We start from the raw sequence: 16,167 nt of genomic DNA on the forward strand, positions 1-16,167 counted from the left end.
ATCCAACATACGTTCATTTTATGTTCTGTTTATTGTTCTATTAGTAACAATAATAATATATTCATTGACATGTTTTATTTTTAAAGTAAATGGGTAACGTTTTTAGTCATCTTTACACGATTTTAGAATTAATTGACCCGTCGCCATCACGCAGCAAAGTGACGTGCTTCTAGCTCGAGATTCTCTCAGTGAATGGCAGCGAGTCCAAAATTTCGTCGCGCCTACAGTTGGAAATTATTTGGCGGTTCACTGATGCGTCACCTTAATGAATTTAAAAAAATGAATCGACGATAGTTGTAATATTATGTAGGTATTCTTAATTCAACGAAAATAAATAAGTACCTATGAATAAAAAAGTGTGCACAATTTTGTCGTGTCGCCAAAAGTATACCAAAACTATTAATGGTTTGGGTTAGGCGGGCTTTAAAAACTAACAACATATGTAAATAATTGTAGTCTTTATTCAATAAAAACAAATACCTACGTATGACTAACAAAGTTTCTTGTGCATTATTTATGGCGGATCTTAACAGCCTACGTCCACCCTTCGCTACTGTTATTTATTTTGTAATATGATACACTTGTATGACAACCGAAATAGCTATTGACAATAAAACACCTGTAGAATCTGATATACTTGCCTAATTTATAATATTATCATTTTGTAAATTGGAACTACTAAAATGCGTCTGTCCTACAGTATGCATTTACCAAAGAACACATTAATAAGATAGAATTAACGCAAAATCGCATGGAGCCAATGACATTGCATGGAGCCAAGTGTTGAAGCCGGATTTCGTTTATTAATTTATGACGGTCAGGCTATACAACCCATGAAAAACAAAGTGAGCCGAGTGTCTTCCAAATATTACCAATACTGAATGCGCGTTTCGTTTATAATACACACTAAACTATTGAAAGTATTTAGCTCATATTTCTCCACACTAGATATTTAAACCATGTTACAACGTCACTTATAAGGCAACCAATTGTGTTCCCTGGAATTTAAGCATTAGTATGGATCACAGAACAGAGTAATACATAGAATTCCGATAGGCTATATCCCAATACACTACATTTTAACGGAGGGTTTTGAATGTGTGAGTATCCTACGAAAATGAGCCACGCATTATAGACGTGCAATAGTGTTTTGCAACCAATGTTGAATGGGCGTCAGTGCATAAGTGTATACTGAGCTGTTAGAACGAAATACAAGCGTACCCTTCACACGTGTTTAAGTTTATCGCGTACTCTTCCACACTCGAGATCGGTTGCCTGTTTCTTCACACCCGTTAAGTATTTCAGTTCCCATTATTTCTGAGTTCCCTGGTATGGATGCTAAATCAGGAGATGTCACCGATAGTCGTAGCTTTCAAGATGTGGCTGTATAGACGCATCCTCGAAATTCCTTTGCAACTGTTGACGTTCTCAAACGAATGGGAAAGGACGAGAAGTTTTGTGTAGTCTGTAGTAGATAATAACCAGAAAACTACAGTACCTTGGCCATATTACAGTGGCGAAGGGTGGAGGTAGGCTTTTAAGATCCACCATACCAGTCATACGTATTTGTTTGGATTGAACTAAGACTACAATTTACAGATGATGTTGGTTAGATTTGAAAATTCAATTAAACCCTGCGAAAAACAAGCCATAATAGATAATAGTCAAAAAATACTCGTCTACCTATAAAAACAAATACGTATGACTAACAAAGTTTAATGTGCAGTATTTATCTTTGATCTTAACAGCCTACTTCTACCCTTCGCTACTGCCATATTATGAGAGAACAAAAGTACAGTAAAGATTCCTCAACTTGCCACCCAAGGAAACAAGGACATGAGACTATAAGAAGAAATAAGAAGGTTTACTCGAATGTCTCAGGGTTTGTGCAATATCAGATTATGTACAAAGCGTCTCCAATGTACCATGACAATTATTAGAAAGTTTATTTCTTGCACGAATTCGCAAAATGAGAAATATTTATAAAAAAAATCAATTATCGAACACTTTACTACCGTAAAATGCGAAGAAATAAGCTAAAATCACAGTACTTTAGAATCCAAATTCATTATACCATAGCTTCCCAAAGCCGATAGGTGTGTCGCGAACAGTTGGGAAGCGTGCCACGTGATGTAGTTGCGTGTTAGGGCTGTTTCAGACGGGACACCCGTGTCGCGCTCGTATATAATAATTAGGCCTTTGTATTCGAATAAAGGGGCCTTTGTATTATGTTTATGAACGCCCCAGAGCTAATGAGTCAACGCGTGCCCGGTACACTTTTCCGTCGGCCGCTACATTCTCAAGCCGCCGATACACTTGTTTTTATTACCGCAGCCAGTTGTATGGTCTAATTTATAACGCGAAATTATGCGTTGACTCATTAGCTCTGAGCCGTTCATAAACATAATACAAAGGCCCCTTTATTCGAATACAAAGGCCTCCCATATTATATCGAGCGCGACACCGGTGTCCCGTCTGAAACGGACCTTAGTCGGTGTTTACGTATATATTCTTGTTAACACTACAATTGGCCATGAGACCCAATGAAAGTAGTGTATTTAGTAATAGAAGAGAAACAATCAGACCCAGACTTTGAGAAAATCACATAAATATATTGTGACCTCACAGATTTCGAACTCGGAGCCCTCGGATGAAAGACCAGCGCCTTATTCACTGGACTACGAGGGCCTTGTTTAAATTTCAACCATAAATAAAAAATAATTATCGGCAACAAGTTTTCGATTGTATTCAAATTTTACATCAAAATTCTAAAATATTTCGATCGTTCAATAAAAGATGAGCAATTATTGTTCTTATGTCTGAAGATCCACGTCCGGATAGTTGTACTTATCGGCCATGAAAATTGCCACTGTTCCCGCCTGGCTTTATACTCTTCAAGTATACGAAAATAAATTACTATTGAATTTGACTGTTGGATTGAATCTAAAATTTGTATGAAATACTGTTTTTGACAGATGTCAAAAAGTTCACCGACCCCTGGCACATCACAGTTTATCTGTTTTCTAAACTGTTATCACATTTCATAATTTATTATCGTAATAATATTATAATGCAGGTAAATAAAATCAGAAAGCATAATATTAGTACAGCCTTGAAGAAGCTAAAAACGTATGAAACATTGTTTTAATCAGTGTTTATATTATAAATTAATGCACACAAGATAATTTTCTGTGAGAACGATTTGCTATTTTTAAAATAATAGGAAACTAAACACTAATAAAATAAATTGCACTGTTTTTTTTACAAAAACAAATGACAGTTCTGTGTGCTGTCAAACGTGTGATTTTATATCGGTTATAATTTATTAAAAACAACGTAGGTATTATCAATTAGTAATCGTTTAATTAAACACAATTGTTAGCTGTAGACCACGTCATTTTGTTTAAAAAACGTTGAAGTCAGTTATAAATTAACTTTGTTCAAGATAAGAAGTGTAAAAACCACACATATTTAAAAGTCTCTCAACACATATTTAGTAATGATTTAAAACTCTAAATAATGACTTTTATGTGAGCCGCGAAGCACGGATTATATTAAAAACCAGTTGATATAAATCATCTAGGTGTCAGATAGTAAAAAAACACACATTATTATTTAAAAAATACTATGAAAAAAATTCACTGACGTATCTCCATGCGACGCGCGTCTTCTCGCGTATTGTAATTGACGGAATATAAATTTAATAATATGTCTGTTTGAATCACCGTCACCGCGTCCGCGCCTCTGTCTCAGCGGTTTGAGTTTGAACACAACAACAACATAACGGTGCAGAAATAAAACGAAAACTAAAAATGTCGGCCGCTCGACGACCGCGCAGCGTTGTGGTTGTACCGACGGATATTATTTCTGTCATACATCTTTTGACGATTTTGACGTTTGCGGCCATAGACAAACGTAGACTGGAGACTTCGGTCGGTTTTTTTAATGCCGCTGTGGTCACTGTATTGAGGTTGGCCTTCGTTGATTACACGACGTTTTTTGGACTTTTTACTGAAACAATTTTAAATTATTTACATTTTTCAAGAAACATAGCAATAAAAAGCAGGATGAAACTCCAATATTCAAGTTTTCTTACAAAGCGTATTGTGTATTTTATAAATATTTTAAATAATTATTATTAATATTATGTACCTACTAGGTAGCAAAAACAATTATTTGCCTTCAATTTGCACCACTAGAGTGTGGACTTTTACTCATCAGCAACATCTTCTTGGCTACGTGTTAAAACTATGAACTAACATTCTCCGCCCATTTTTAACCGCACTGCCATTATAAACTAACAAACTCCTCCCATTTAGTAGACAACAGCGCCTTGAAGCGTAGCCAAGAAGATGTTGCACAGGAGTAATGTGTAATATTTTGAAATATACAATTAATTATTAAATGATATTATTATGAGTAGGTACCTAAGTAGGTACTAATGTTGACTCAAATTGTTTAAATAAGTACCTACCTACATATCCTTTGTAAAAACTAAAAATTCATTAGAGTAGGTACATACCTAGTTATAATATTATATTAAGTATAATTATAAAGAATAATTTATAGTACCTATGCTTCGATCTCGCTGTTATTAGTATGAATCTGGTAGCACGAAATACTCGCTTACTTATTTATTTGCCTGACATCATTGATATACTACTAGATGAGGAGTTCCCATACAAGTGTCATTTTAAAAATGTACCACAAAAGATATTACGAATATCGTCCTATAATATTTCCTTGTAGGTATAATGCGTTAATACCGTTAACATGGATTCCCGAATTTCACCCGTATTGCCCTGGCTGTAAAACTAAATTTGCATTCTTGGAATAGTGACCCTAAGGGTGTCTGCAACCCAAAGCTTGCAAGCTACCAAAAATTCAAGTCTGAGCGGACAGAGCAAGTCGTCATGCGCTGATTATTAGTTAGAGTAAGATGCAAGCTAGATCGGGCTTACTCATAATTATTGCCAGGTCGTTTTAGACTAATATTAAGTGAGCTTATATCGAGTTAAGTCCGCTGATATTAAAACAGTAAGTTTTAACACTGGCCGAGTCGCTGAAAATCGGGCGTCATTTTAAGAAGCATATGATTCATTCAGTAGTATATCAATGCCTGACATGCAATCAACAATAATATATTGCATCACATTTGAGTTTATCTGAATAATTTTTAGTCACACCCAATGAAAAGTGTTTCAATTAATCATATCCATTATGGGGGCTCAACAAAGAGATTTGGGGCTCAAGTTGTATAACATGACGACCGTGCTAAAAATCGGTCATATGAATGGGACAACATGGAAATCGTAGCGCAGTGATAACATCATCCAAACATCCATAGCCATAGATTATCAGTAGACATGTAACTGATAAAAAATATCTGGAGCACAGAGTCTGATTTCGCATTGCGTCATTCATGAATGAAAAGCAAAGGTGATCTTCACCCCGTTTTATTTTTGACCTTGGCTCAATGCGGTTCAAAGTTACAAAAGAATTGTTTTATGCATCAAAACAATTGATAAAGTCTCAAAAGATATTAAATTCACGATAACAAATAATGTTCAGACGGATATTGAAACAAAAGATTTATGATTTCTCCATAGCCTTTGAACAACCATCAACAGATCTAGTGTACAATAAGTAGGTACTATTCTAGGGAATCGTTAAATTCTCCCATTAAAAGAAACCAATTAAGTACCTAGGTACCTACCTACTTGACAGATATTTCAATTTACAATCGATTTTACCTTCAAACAGCCGATAAAATAGATATAAATGACAATCCAATCGCAACTGATTGGAATGGTTTTTATTTTTAAAAATACTATCGCATAATATATTTATTATCTGCTGAAATAAAATAAACAAAGAGAAATACTTAAAAAAAAGTAAATTATAAACGAGTATTCAGGCTTCGTGAATATGTAGGTAGGTAGGTAGAACTGAATACTTTACCCAAGGCCGTAAAACAACATAACTATCTGACCATAACAAAAATGGCTACCTATTTATAAACGTCAGACTGAATGTCAAAACAAAACATTAGATTCTAGTTTATCGGTTTTAGAACTATTTGATTATAATAATTACAATCGATTCCATTAAAAGATCAATATGAACAAAAATGCAGTGAACTATGAATCAATGGTCATATTTACTTGTAATTATTGTTAAATAACGTATTTTATATGCTTATTCATTGTGACGTATTTTGCAATACTCAAATAAACATACTTATTCAACACTAAATCAATAAAACGTTAATTTATTCTGAAGGAGAATTTTTTACGCAATACTTTCCAGTTGTTTTCATCTAGTTTTGTTCAAATATTGCGAAGTTATTCATGTTTTAATACTTTTGCAATGTATATTTTGAGGTTAGGTGAAGTCCATGTTGACGTCGTTTCTAGTTTGAATTTCGAACGCTGTCAAATCAGATTGTCTCTTCACGCGATGTAATTTTGATTTGAAATTGGATTGAGTCTTTTGTTATGTTTTAATAAAAATGTCAGACGACAAAGAAATCGAATTGGATCATCATAAACAAAATGAATTATGCGCAACGAGACCTCCTTATAGGCAGGGAAGGAAGTTAACAGCCATAAAGGTTAAAATTTTAAAATGACTACATTTAAGCCGCCATCTTGTAAAAAGGGTACCTCAAATTAATTCACCTATCTCTGAAATGAGAAACATCATAGCACCTATACACGTTTACTGGCATCAATAGTGTGTATTTTAAACTATCATGACAATAAATGTTTACACTTAAAAGTGCTGACTGTCTCTCCAATCTCATTCTTCAAGCGTAAGCGAGACGCGATGTTGTCATTGTATGTTGCTATTTGAAAGGTTACTTAAAGTTACTTAAAGGCCATTATCGTTCTACTGCTAAATTATTTATGTGATTGGAATATTACTTCATCAGGACCGCATAAATGAGGATCGTGACCCGAATGATTTGGCTGTCGAGTAGCCTTCTTGATGGGTTGGCTCCTCTCTCGGCATTCTACCACATGCAAGACCTGTGGGACTCATAAGGTGTCCAATATCTGCTTTAATATTCTGACGCGACTTGCCTAAAAGACAAGACAGCGCGGATTAAACAAATGGACACTATCGATCCTAATAATTATGACAATTAGGCCATGTGGATGTGACAGTTTACAATAACTCATAGTTATAGTTGCAGGCTGGAGAGTCTGGGTACAGGGAGTGTATCTGGGAAAGTGTGTGGTGTCCGCGACGAGAAGTTATAAGTAGTAGGCGGGTAAATGCGGAAGTCAGTGACACTAACTAGACTTTGTTAGCCCACCCATACCCTGCCGCCTTAAAAATAAAATAATAGTTATTATGGATATATCACGGCTGATCACGCGTCAGGCTTATAATATTGTTGGTCCCAGTTTCAAATCCCGGTTCTAGAAACAAAAAATCACACATTGTTTTTTAATGTGTGTTTGGACCCAGAGGTTGAGCATGTGGCTAAAATCCCATTTCTCGTGGAGGCCTATGTGATCTTCTCATAGTTTTAAAAAAATATATCTAAATGGACCCCCCCCCATACCATTTTTCTGTATGAGCGTCCAATTATATAATATAATATGTTGTTTTCGCAGAAAATATAGATGTTAATTATGAAAATAAATAAAATTTAATCTAGAGTCATGGTGAGCACATTTCGCCTTGGAATATTTGGGTTCAAGGTTCGATTTCTGTTGAGTGAATAAATCTTCATCTATTGTACTTGTGCTGCACATTTCTACTTTCTGGATATCACTATGTGAAAACTTTAGTCCACGTAACAGTCAATTAGCTAAGCGATATATTATTCAGCTCATTACCATTTCATTAGTGTGGTGACATCTATTACATCGCAAACGTTCTCTGCATCAATTTTGGTTTACTAATGATTGTATTACATTTTTTTGTTTTAGACTTACACAATAAACAGCGAGTCTGTATACCTCCTGATATTTGGCGTACCCAAAATAAACCTGAGAACCGAGCTTAAGACGCAGTGCAAGAAGTACGGCGCCTTGACATCACTGACCGTCGCGGCCAGTTACAAAACTGAGCAGTTCACGGAATGTTACGTTGCCAAATATGATCGGATACAATCGGCCAGGGTGGCCAAGAGGAAATTGGACACGCGTAATTTTTTCGGAGGCGTCCTGCACGTTTGTTACGCGCCCGAAATGGAAAACATCGAAGAGACAAGATGCAAACTGGACCAGAGAAGATTTGAAGTCAACAGGCAGTTGATTAGATATGAACTGTCGACGAAATCCATCGTTGAAATGCTTCGAAGTGACGCTGAAATAAATTACATTGATACTACGCAAAAAAATAGTTGTATAATATCACCAATAATTGACAATAGTTTGATGCAAGATAACGTTACTTCACATATAACTGAAGTATCTTTGTCGTATTCTTCTAAATACCCTAGTTTATCCACAAATTCATTACCGAGTATAGGTCCAGTACAAATTGAAAGTATACCCAACAATTTACCAAAAGTAAATATCAATAATTTGCCAAATTCTTACAGTTCTGATTACCATGATGTGGCGAGCAAACGTTTTAAAGGAAATCGCGATCAAAATGTTAGGTTAGGTGATAATTTTGTAAATCAAAATAATTCGAATTGTATGGGTAATTCGAAATTCGAAATAAATTCAAATTATGAGTGTAATTCTAAATTCAATATGTTTTCTATTGAAGATATCTCAGAAAATAGCACTGGTATTTGTTGTGATAATAACGGAAATAATAAACAAGATGACAGTTTGGCGTCCGATGATGGAAAGAAGGAATTTAAAAAAAATGAAGTCGAATACGTTTTCAAAAGAAAACGCAAGAAAAACAGAAGCAAAACGGTTGTGAATAAAAAAGGTGCTAATAACACACCCAATGCTTCGAATAGTTATTTCAATTTTTTGAATTCTGTCGAAATTTTGAAGGAATCAGACGGAAAGGATGATGCCGATAAAGCCGTCGACGATTTTGGAAAAGTTACCGTCTACGATGCCGTAGAAAAGCCAAAAATTGTTAAATTACCGCAGAAGCATGTTAATAAAATTGTTTTTAACGTAAAAAATGATAAACCATTGTAATCCAAGATGTGACAGAGCTGTCTAGCCTAGTCCAGTCTGTTAAATTAGTTGTAAGTCATTTCGCATTCCAGATTCATTTGTATTTTCAAATTAATACTGTGTGGGAGCATCAGTTTCTTCCGAGGATTATCGAATTCATCGAATTATTCCAAAATCGACAAAGACAAAAATCAAAATTGAAAAGCATAATAGCCCAATGTATAACGAAAATGTATTTGCATTGAATATTTCGATCTCTTAGAGCTAAAATATCGAAAATGAGTTAAGTATTGAAATGTACCAAAGATAGCCTATATTTTTATGTGTTAAAATATTGAATCTCCTATCATACCATTTAAAAGATATATACATACATATTAAAATATATTGTAAATCCTCCAGGCAATATCTTTATGAGAAAAGATATTGTTCCTTAACAATATAGTTATCTTTATGCTAAGCTAAACGAAAGTCCATGCCAAAATATTGTATTTACATCAGATACAATGTTTTTGACCATAAATATATTTTACACACTGATAAACACTGGAGATACAATGCATCTTGTATTGAAAGCTTGTTTGACATTTAGTTTGCAGCATTCTGATATTTCATATTACGATTGAAATATTATTTTAAAACGCCATATTAATTGACTTCGAAGTACAATTATCTTCTTCTTCCGCCATATCCGCCCTTTAGTCGTAAAGCAGCACCGTCAGAACGCAAGCGTCGAATAGGCGGCATTTGGTTTTGACCGTGTACAATCGTGAGTCCCAGACACTCCGCATTGAGTTGAATGTTGCCCCAGCCATTCCCATTCGGATAGCGAGCTCTCTTTGCAAAATGCCATCTCCCGTGATGTGTACCCCCAGGTAATTGAAGCTGTCGACGCTTTCGATGTTTTGCCCATCGCTAATCAGAGGGAAATCTGGATCAGGACAGGTGCTATTACACAAAATGTTGCTTTTCTTCATGTTGGTTTTCAAACCAACGCGAGACGAGTTGTCATGCAACCTGTCGATTGTTCCTTGAATGCCCTCGATTGAGTTGTCGAATAGGACAGCATCATCGGCGTATTCCAGGTCGCATAGCTTCACCGTGGGGGTAACAGATATGCCTCGGTCAGGTGTTATTGACTTCCATAGTATGAAGTCAAAGAGGATGATGAAGAGAAACGGAGCAAGGACACAACCCTGTCTGACTCCGGTTGTGACCCCGAACAATTTCGTGACCGTCACCAATTCTGACACAGCATTCACTATTCTCGTGCAGGCATTTGATTATGGCAATGATCTTGGGAGGGATCCCGTGTGCTCCCAGTACCCTCCAGAGGGAGGGGCGGTACGGACTGTCGAAAGCCTTCTCATGTTTAGCTCATGGCCCTGCTGGAAAAGATATTGAAGATTGTGCATTTGGTCAGCACATGCTCGTCCAGGTAGAAACCCAGCCTGGTTTTTCCTGAGGACGTGCATTATCGGGTCTCTTATTCTCACCAAGAGGATGTTTGCCAAAATCTTTCCCGGAACGCTGAGTAGAGTAATGCCTCGGTAATTGTCACAGCTAAGAGGGTCACCTTTCTTGTGAAATGTGATGATTTCACCGTTCACCCAGCCCCTTGAACAGCGTTCTTCTTCCCACACCTTTGTCATCAGATGAAACATATGGTGCAGAATAGCACCAAGCTGTACTTGAGGAATTCTGGATGTATGCCGTCTCCCCCCGGTGCCTTTCCATTCTTGACCCTTTTCACAGCCGATTTTATCTATCGTAACTGCCGCTATGTTGTACGCAGTAAATAATTTTGAGAATATTCAGCTAATAGATTTGAAATTCATGGAGTCAGGTCACTCGTATCTAGAAGCTGATTCGATGCACTCTACCATGGAACGAGCAAGAAAATATAAAAAAGTATACAGTACAAATGAATGGGCTCTATTAATCGCCATAGCGAGACAAAAACCTCGACCATATTCTGTTTGCACTTTAAAGTATAGTGATATATTTAAACTACAGGAAGTCACATCCACAATGTTGCCAAGACATCCTCGGTAGAAATGTTAACTGGCTTAAAATTAAGAGGTTAGGGTTCGATAAGAAGATTCCATTTGTAGTACAATTTAAATATGATTTGAGGGACGAAGAGTTCCATCAAATTGATACTTCGCAAAACGGGCGACGAAGCGGCCGAAGACGAAATTGGGATTTCTCACTACAGCCGAAATATAAAACAATTCTGCCTATTTCGGATCTAAAAAAAAAGATTTACTCTCCTTACTGTGTTCAGGAGTAATTCCTGACGATTATACAATATGTATGAAGACCCACCTTCACTAATCAGAGTATATAAACGGAGATGATCAAAATTCAGATTCTGAGAATTAATTCTTTTATATTACCTACTTGTATCAATAAAACTTAATTTTTTCATTATATTTCAATTGTGTTTTATTGTAAATCATAAAGTTGCATCTGCCATATTATGGTAATTATTTCCATGCCAAAATATTGTAACTCCATGACCAATTTTATTTTTTAATTATTTTACATTATGCAGTGTGAAAAATTTTTTTTTTTATTAAATGAGAAAGTTAAATAAATAAACTGTAATATGGAACTATAAACTAATTTTTATATCACAAAATCTAGTTTTCCAAGGTTTACAAACTTTCAATTTCGGTTTTCTCAATATTATGAATTATGGAGATACAATATTTTAACTCCATGTCATCGATTTGTGAAGAAATCGATGATTTACCAGAGCCATCTACTTCCGGAACACTATCTTTATCTTAAAATGGAAGTTAGGTAACAAATAAATTTAAGATCATATCCAACATTTTAATTAAAAAGGGTAAAGTATCGCGACCAAAGCGTATAATTGAATCTGGTTGTTCCAATTTTGTTGCTGAAGCCTCTGCGAGATCAAATAAGTCCAAAAATAAACGTGAAGAGAAGAAAAAGAAAAATCAAAGTTATGTTAGTTGAAGTTGGAATTGGTTAGTTTTTAAAATTTAATTAACACTTGCCGAGATCAAAAGTTAACATTTATGTCAGATCTGCACAGCCTACCTCCACTCTTCGCCAGCGTTTTTCAAAGGTGTTCCGAGATAAAATGAAGTCGAGTATCGGCACAAAATAATGAAAAATAGCTTTGAACATATCGCACCGTGTGTGTAAAACCAACGCATCTGCAAATTTTTCAATATCGAAATTAAATGCAAAACAACTGCAAAAGTCGTAAACCTGATAATGTAAAAGTGAAGTAACTGAAAGAACATGCAATATAATGTAGATATAAACCAAATATTATGGTTTTTTTTAGAAACTCTATTTCTCTCAACAAAACGAAGACTTCAAACCCTAATATATCCAAAAAATATCTTTTGCAGCTGCCTTGGTTTTACACTCACGGTGCAATATATTTTAAAATGTTAATATTTCTGAGTGGAGGCCCATATTATGATCTTATTAGGATCGGACACGGTCGTCTAATTCCTGAAGTAAAATAGCAAATTGTCATGTGTGTTTATTTCAGTTACCTGGTGATACTGGACCCCCAGTCTAGAGCCCTGTCAGCCCCTCCCTTGTGGGGGCCATGCCCCATGATATAAGAAATTTAGGTAGAGAATTTAAATTCATATCAAGTAATAATTCTTATACAAAAAAACTTCATTAACATTCCACTGTATGTTCAGGTGGCCCTGTGCTCCGTCTGGGAACGGTTACATGTTAAAAAAATGTATATTATTTAATGTAGGCAAGAAATAAAAAACTGATTTTATATATTTTCTTTTATTTGCAAGATAATCATAGTTTTTATGCAGGAATATATTTAATTTATTCAATACAAATAAAGTTATAGAAAATTTTGTACAAAAGAGAATTAGAGGAGTAAATTAAAAATAATATTACACATTATTATATAAAACAGAAAAAAACCTACATATAGAATAAACGACACAGCATAATAGCATTTTGAGTGAATTCTTAAGAATCATCCATAAATGACCACATCCAAATGGGGAGGCGGTCACAGAGTGTTGTCACAAAACCAACAAAAGATATAATTCAAAAATATCTGATAACATTACAATGAAATCTATAATTTTCAATAAAATTAGCCTTAATTTAGACAGGGGGGTTAAAACATTTTGTGACAGTGGGAGGAGAGAGTTATATAGAGATATTATATATATTATAGAGAAAATACCCAAAATCGTGCAATGTCATTTATGGATGATCCCTTATAACATCAAACGAGCGTTACTATTATTAATATTATATACATACCTTACAATAATAATTATGCACAGTAAACTTTCGATTTAACGGGTTAGATGAAAACATAAATAATTTCAAACAAAGAAAATATGAAAAAACTCCACAATTTTACTGCAACGCTTTGGAACGTTTACATATAACATCGCTACGCAGGAAGTGAGATCTATAACGGTATTTAGAGTTGACCAATTGATTAGCCGCTGTCAAAACGATAGTCCGGGGTGGTCTGATGCGTCGATTATTGACAAGGACTGTAAAAATACTTATTTAGATAAATGGAATATTGCTTGTTAAGCCTTCTCAAAGGGTTGGCACGCAAGGCCTGTGGCTACTTGAAGAGCTGTGGCACTCATGAATAATTAGTGAAAATTTCTTTGGCATCCAATATTTGCTTTGATATTCTGTTGCAGCATTTCTAAAAGACAAAAGACACTAACAACCATTTGCGGATGCGACAGCTCATAAAAACCCGTAGACGAGTACCCTTAATTATACTAAAAGGCCAGAAGTTTATCCTTGGTAAAGATTTGGAGTAGCTGAGTATGAGGAATGTACTAGTCAGTGGCACCAGCTAGATTTTGTTAACTGGTTCTATGCCTTTAGCTAGTTTTCTCGCTCTATGAGGCCGTGATCGACATGCCGCACATACAAATTTTGCGAGTTATCTCGTCTGACTTTAAACTTAAATTACTAGCCACTGTCGATTGATTTGCATAATCTAAAAAATTAAGCCCAGTGACATCTGTTTCAAATGCTAAGCCAAAAACTATTGATATTAGCGATTGTCAGATACCACCATAGTAATATCGTGAGGCATAGAAAAGGTTAACCCCACCCCCTCCCGCTGCCTTAAATATGAATATATTATGGATATTTTTTCTTAATAGACCATAGAAGAAAGTCTTTCAACATGTTGTTATAATTGAAATGCATAAAGTATTTTTTCCTATCCTACATAAGTAAATAATCATATAGTGAGAATTTAATCGTACAGTATTACTACGATTAAAAATAAACTGTCAACACAAACTCTCTAAATCGAGAATCAACTGTACGAAAAAAAAAAAAAACACTAAATAAACATTTGCCAATGAGAGTTTAGTATGACAAGATGAATTCGCATCGAAATAAATTTTAATTTACAAGATTTCTGACCTTTTTTTTTTTACATAATTCCATAAAATACACTCAGTCAATAATATTCACGATGCGCACTTCTCTTCCGTATTCATGCCGTATTATAAAAACCTGGTTTCCGTGAATAATTAATCCTGCCAAAGATGCGCCAAACATTTACAAGATTTTATGTTTCTTTCTTCTAGCAACAGTATCGTAACACAGAAACACATTATTATAAGTTTACGTGTAGTCATATTGCTGGAATCGTTAGAATATTGAATAAAACTGATAACCTAACTGTCATTTCTAGCACGTGTGAAGTTAGTGGTGCGACACAATACGAATGAGATGATTTCATTGTGGTTATGACATATGCATGTACACCGTTTGCCCATGGCGCAAGCTTACCGCTCACGTGACATTATAACAATGTGTTTCTGCCTTAACAAATTCGTTTAGTCCGTTGGCTCCATACGGCAGTTCCAACACACATTTTGTGACATTAACGCTCTAATACAGAGATAGAGAAAGTATTCAATTTTTAAGTCATAGCCCTCAGAAAAGATGACAACCTGTAAAAACTCGTGATATTGAGTCAGATCGAATGTGGCAAGGGGTAAGAATGATCTTTCTCCAGATGGACAGACACGTAGGTGTCACATTGACAAAGGCCCTACGTGCTGTTGAATGCCGGGAGGCATGGAGCCAAGCCGTGGAGAAGGATGAAGGAATCATCTAACCACGATCGTATCTCGATGCAATGTGAATGCATTTCACTAGGTGTTATACAAAACACTCATTGGCAGAATTGAGATCCTCGGGATTGAATGAATACAAGTGCACTGGTGATCAGGTTGACTAAATCAACTACATACTATGTGAAGTATGCGATTGTAAATGTACGAATGTCCTCAAAGATTATCAATAAAGAATGCGTGTTTTGTTTAGATGACAGAATCATGCTTTCTTACTGCCATACAGAGAAGGTAAACAAGACTTTGAAGGTAGTTTTGCTTTATGACTTAATGACAGTCATGCCAATAAACGGTCTTGAATTTCCTCAAATATTTATATTGAATGCGTGCAGATGTAAATATTGAAAATAAGTTTAAGTTTAACCCACATTTTTCCACACTTGAGAACCGTACCTTTTTACAGCCATGCTGTATTCCTTGGATATACCCCAACGTTTGGTAATAAAATGATTTTGATTAAAATTGTGTATGAGTCAGAGTATGGACCTAATAGGTTGAGAAAGTGGCTGACATCCATTTCTCGTGAAAATAAAATCTGTTAATACAAGCCTCCACTCTGTGGAGGCCCATATGATCCTATTAGGACCGGACATGGTTGAAAAAAAAAAGAGAAATATCTGTGTAAAGTGTTTGAATCGCGCATAAATATGTACATAATATGTGGTATTGTGAAAATGTGCTAACTCATTTTTTAATTATACATAATGTCATATGTATTGATTTAATCCCCAGAACCTCAGTTATTCATCTATTATCTATATCAGTGGCGAAGGGTGGAGGCAAGCTGTTTAGATCCAACATAAATAATTCACACTAAACTTTGTCAGTCACACTTATTTGTTTTCATTGAACGAAGAATAGGAATTGGTTTTTAAAATTCGATTCAACCCTGCTTAAACCAAACT

At 35.2% G+C, this 16,167-nt stretch overlaps 2 protein-coding genes across 3 annotated transcripts in view; one reads left to right on the top strand and one right to left on the bottom strand.

Annotated features, from left to right (window-relative positions):
• Positions 1–3,922, bottom strand: part of hrm (solute carrier family 16 member hermes) — a 71,096-nt gene extending 67,174 nt beyond the window's left edge. Inside the window, exon 1 of one of the 2 annotated variants that reach the window (XM_085940540.1) lies at positions 3,647–3,922. The gene's annotated coding sequence lies outside the window, so the exon portion shown is untranslated. The remainder of the gene's footprint in view (positions 1–3,646) is intronic. The other variant, XM_085940542.1, reaches the window with a different exon arrangement.
• A 2,445-nt stretch (positions 3,923–6,367) lies between these two features.
• LOC147076869 (uncharacterized) lies at positions 6,368–9,338 on the top strand. The gene is made up of 2 exons (XM_085940545.1): positions 6,368–6,613; positions 7,944–9,338. The coding sequence occupies exons 1-2, from the start codon at positions 6,512–6,514 to the stop codon at positions 9,123–9,125; spliced, it is 1,284 nt and encodes a 427-aa protein (XP_085796671.1). The 5' UTR covers positions 6,368–6,511; the 3' UTR covers positions 9,126–9,338.
• Positions 9,339–16,167: the final 6,829 nt, after the last annotated feature.

This window comes from Rhyacophila brunnea, unplaced genomic scaffold, assembly GCF_057557595.1.
Source record: "Rhyacophila brunnea isolate RB1 unplaced genomic scaffold, BYU_Rbru_1.0 scaffold_13, whole genome shotgun sequence".
Lineage (NCBI taxonomy): Eukaryota > Metazoa > Arthropoda > Insecta > Trichoptera > Rhyacophilidae > Rhyacophila > Rhyacophila brunnea.

Excerpts from the sequence above, each read along its gene's own strand:
- LOC147076869 (XM_085940545.1), top strand. The coding sequence starts at position 6,512 with ATGTCAGACGACAAAGAAATCGAATTGGATCATCATAAACAAAATGAA. Across the intron at positions 6,614-7,943 it reads GGAAGTTAACAGCCATAAAG|ACTTACACAATAAACAGCGA; the intron begins GTTAAAATTTTA and ends TTTTTGTTTTAG.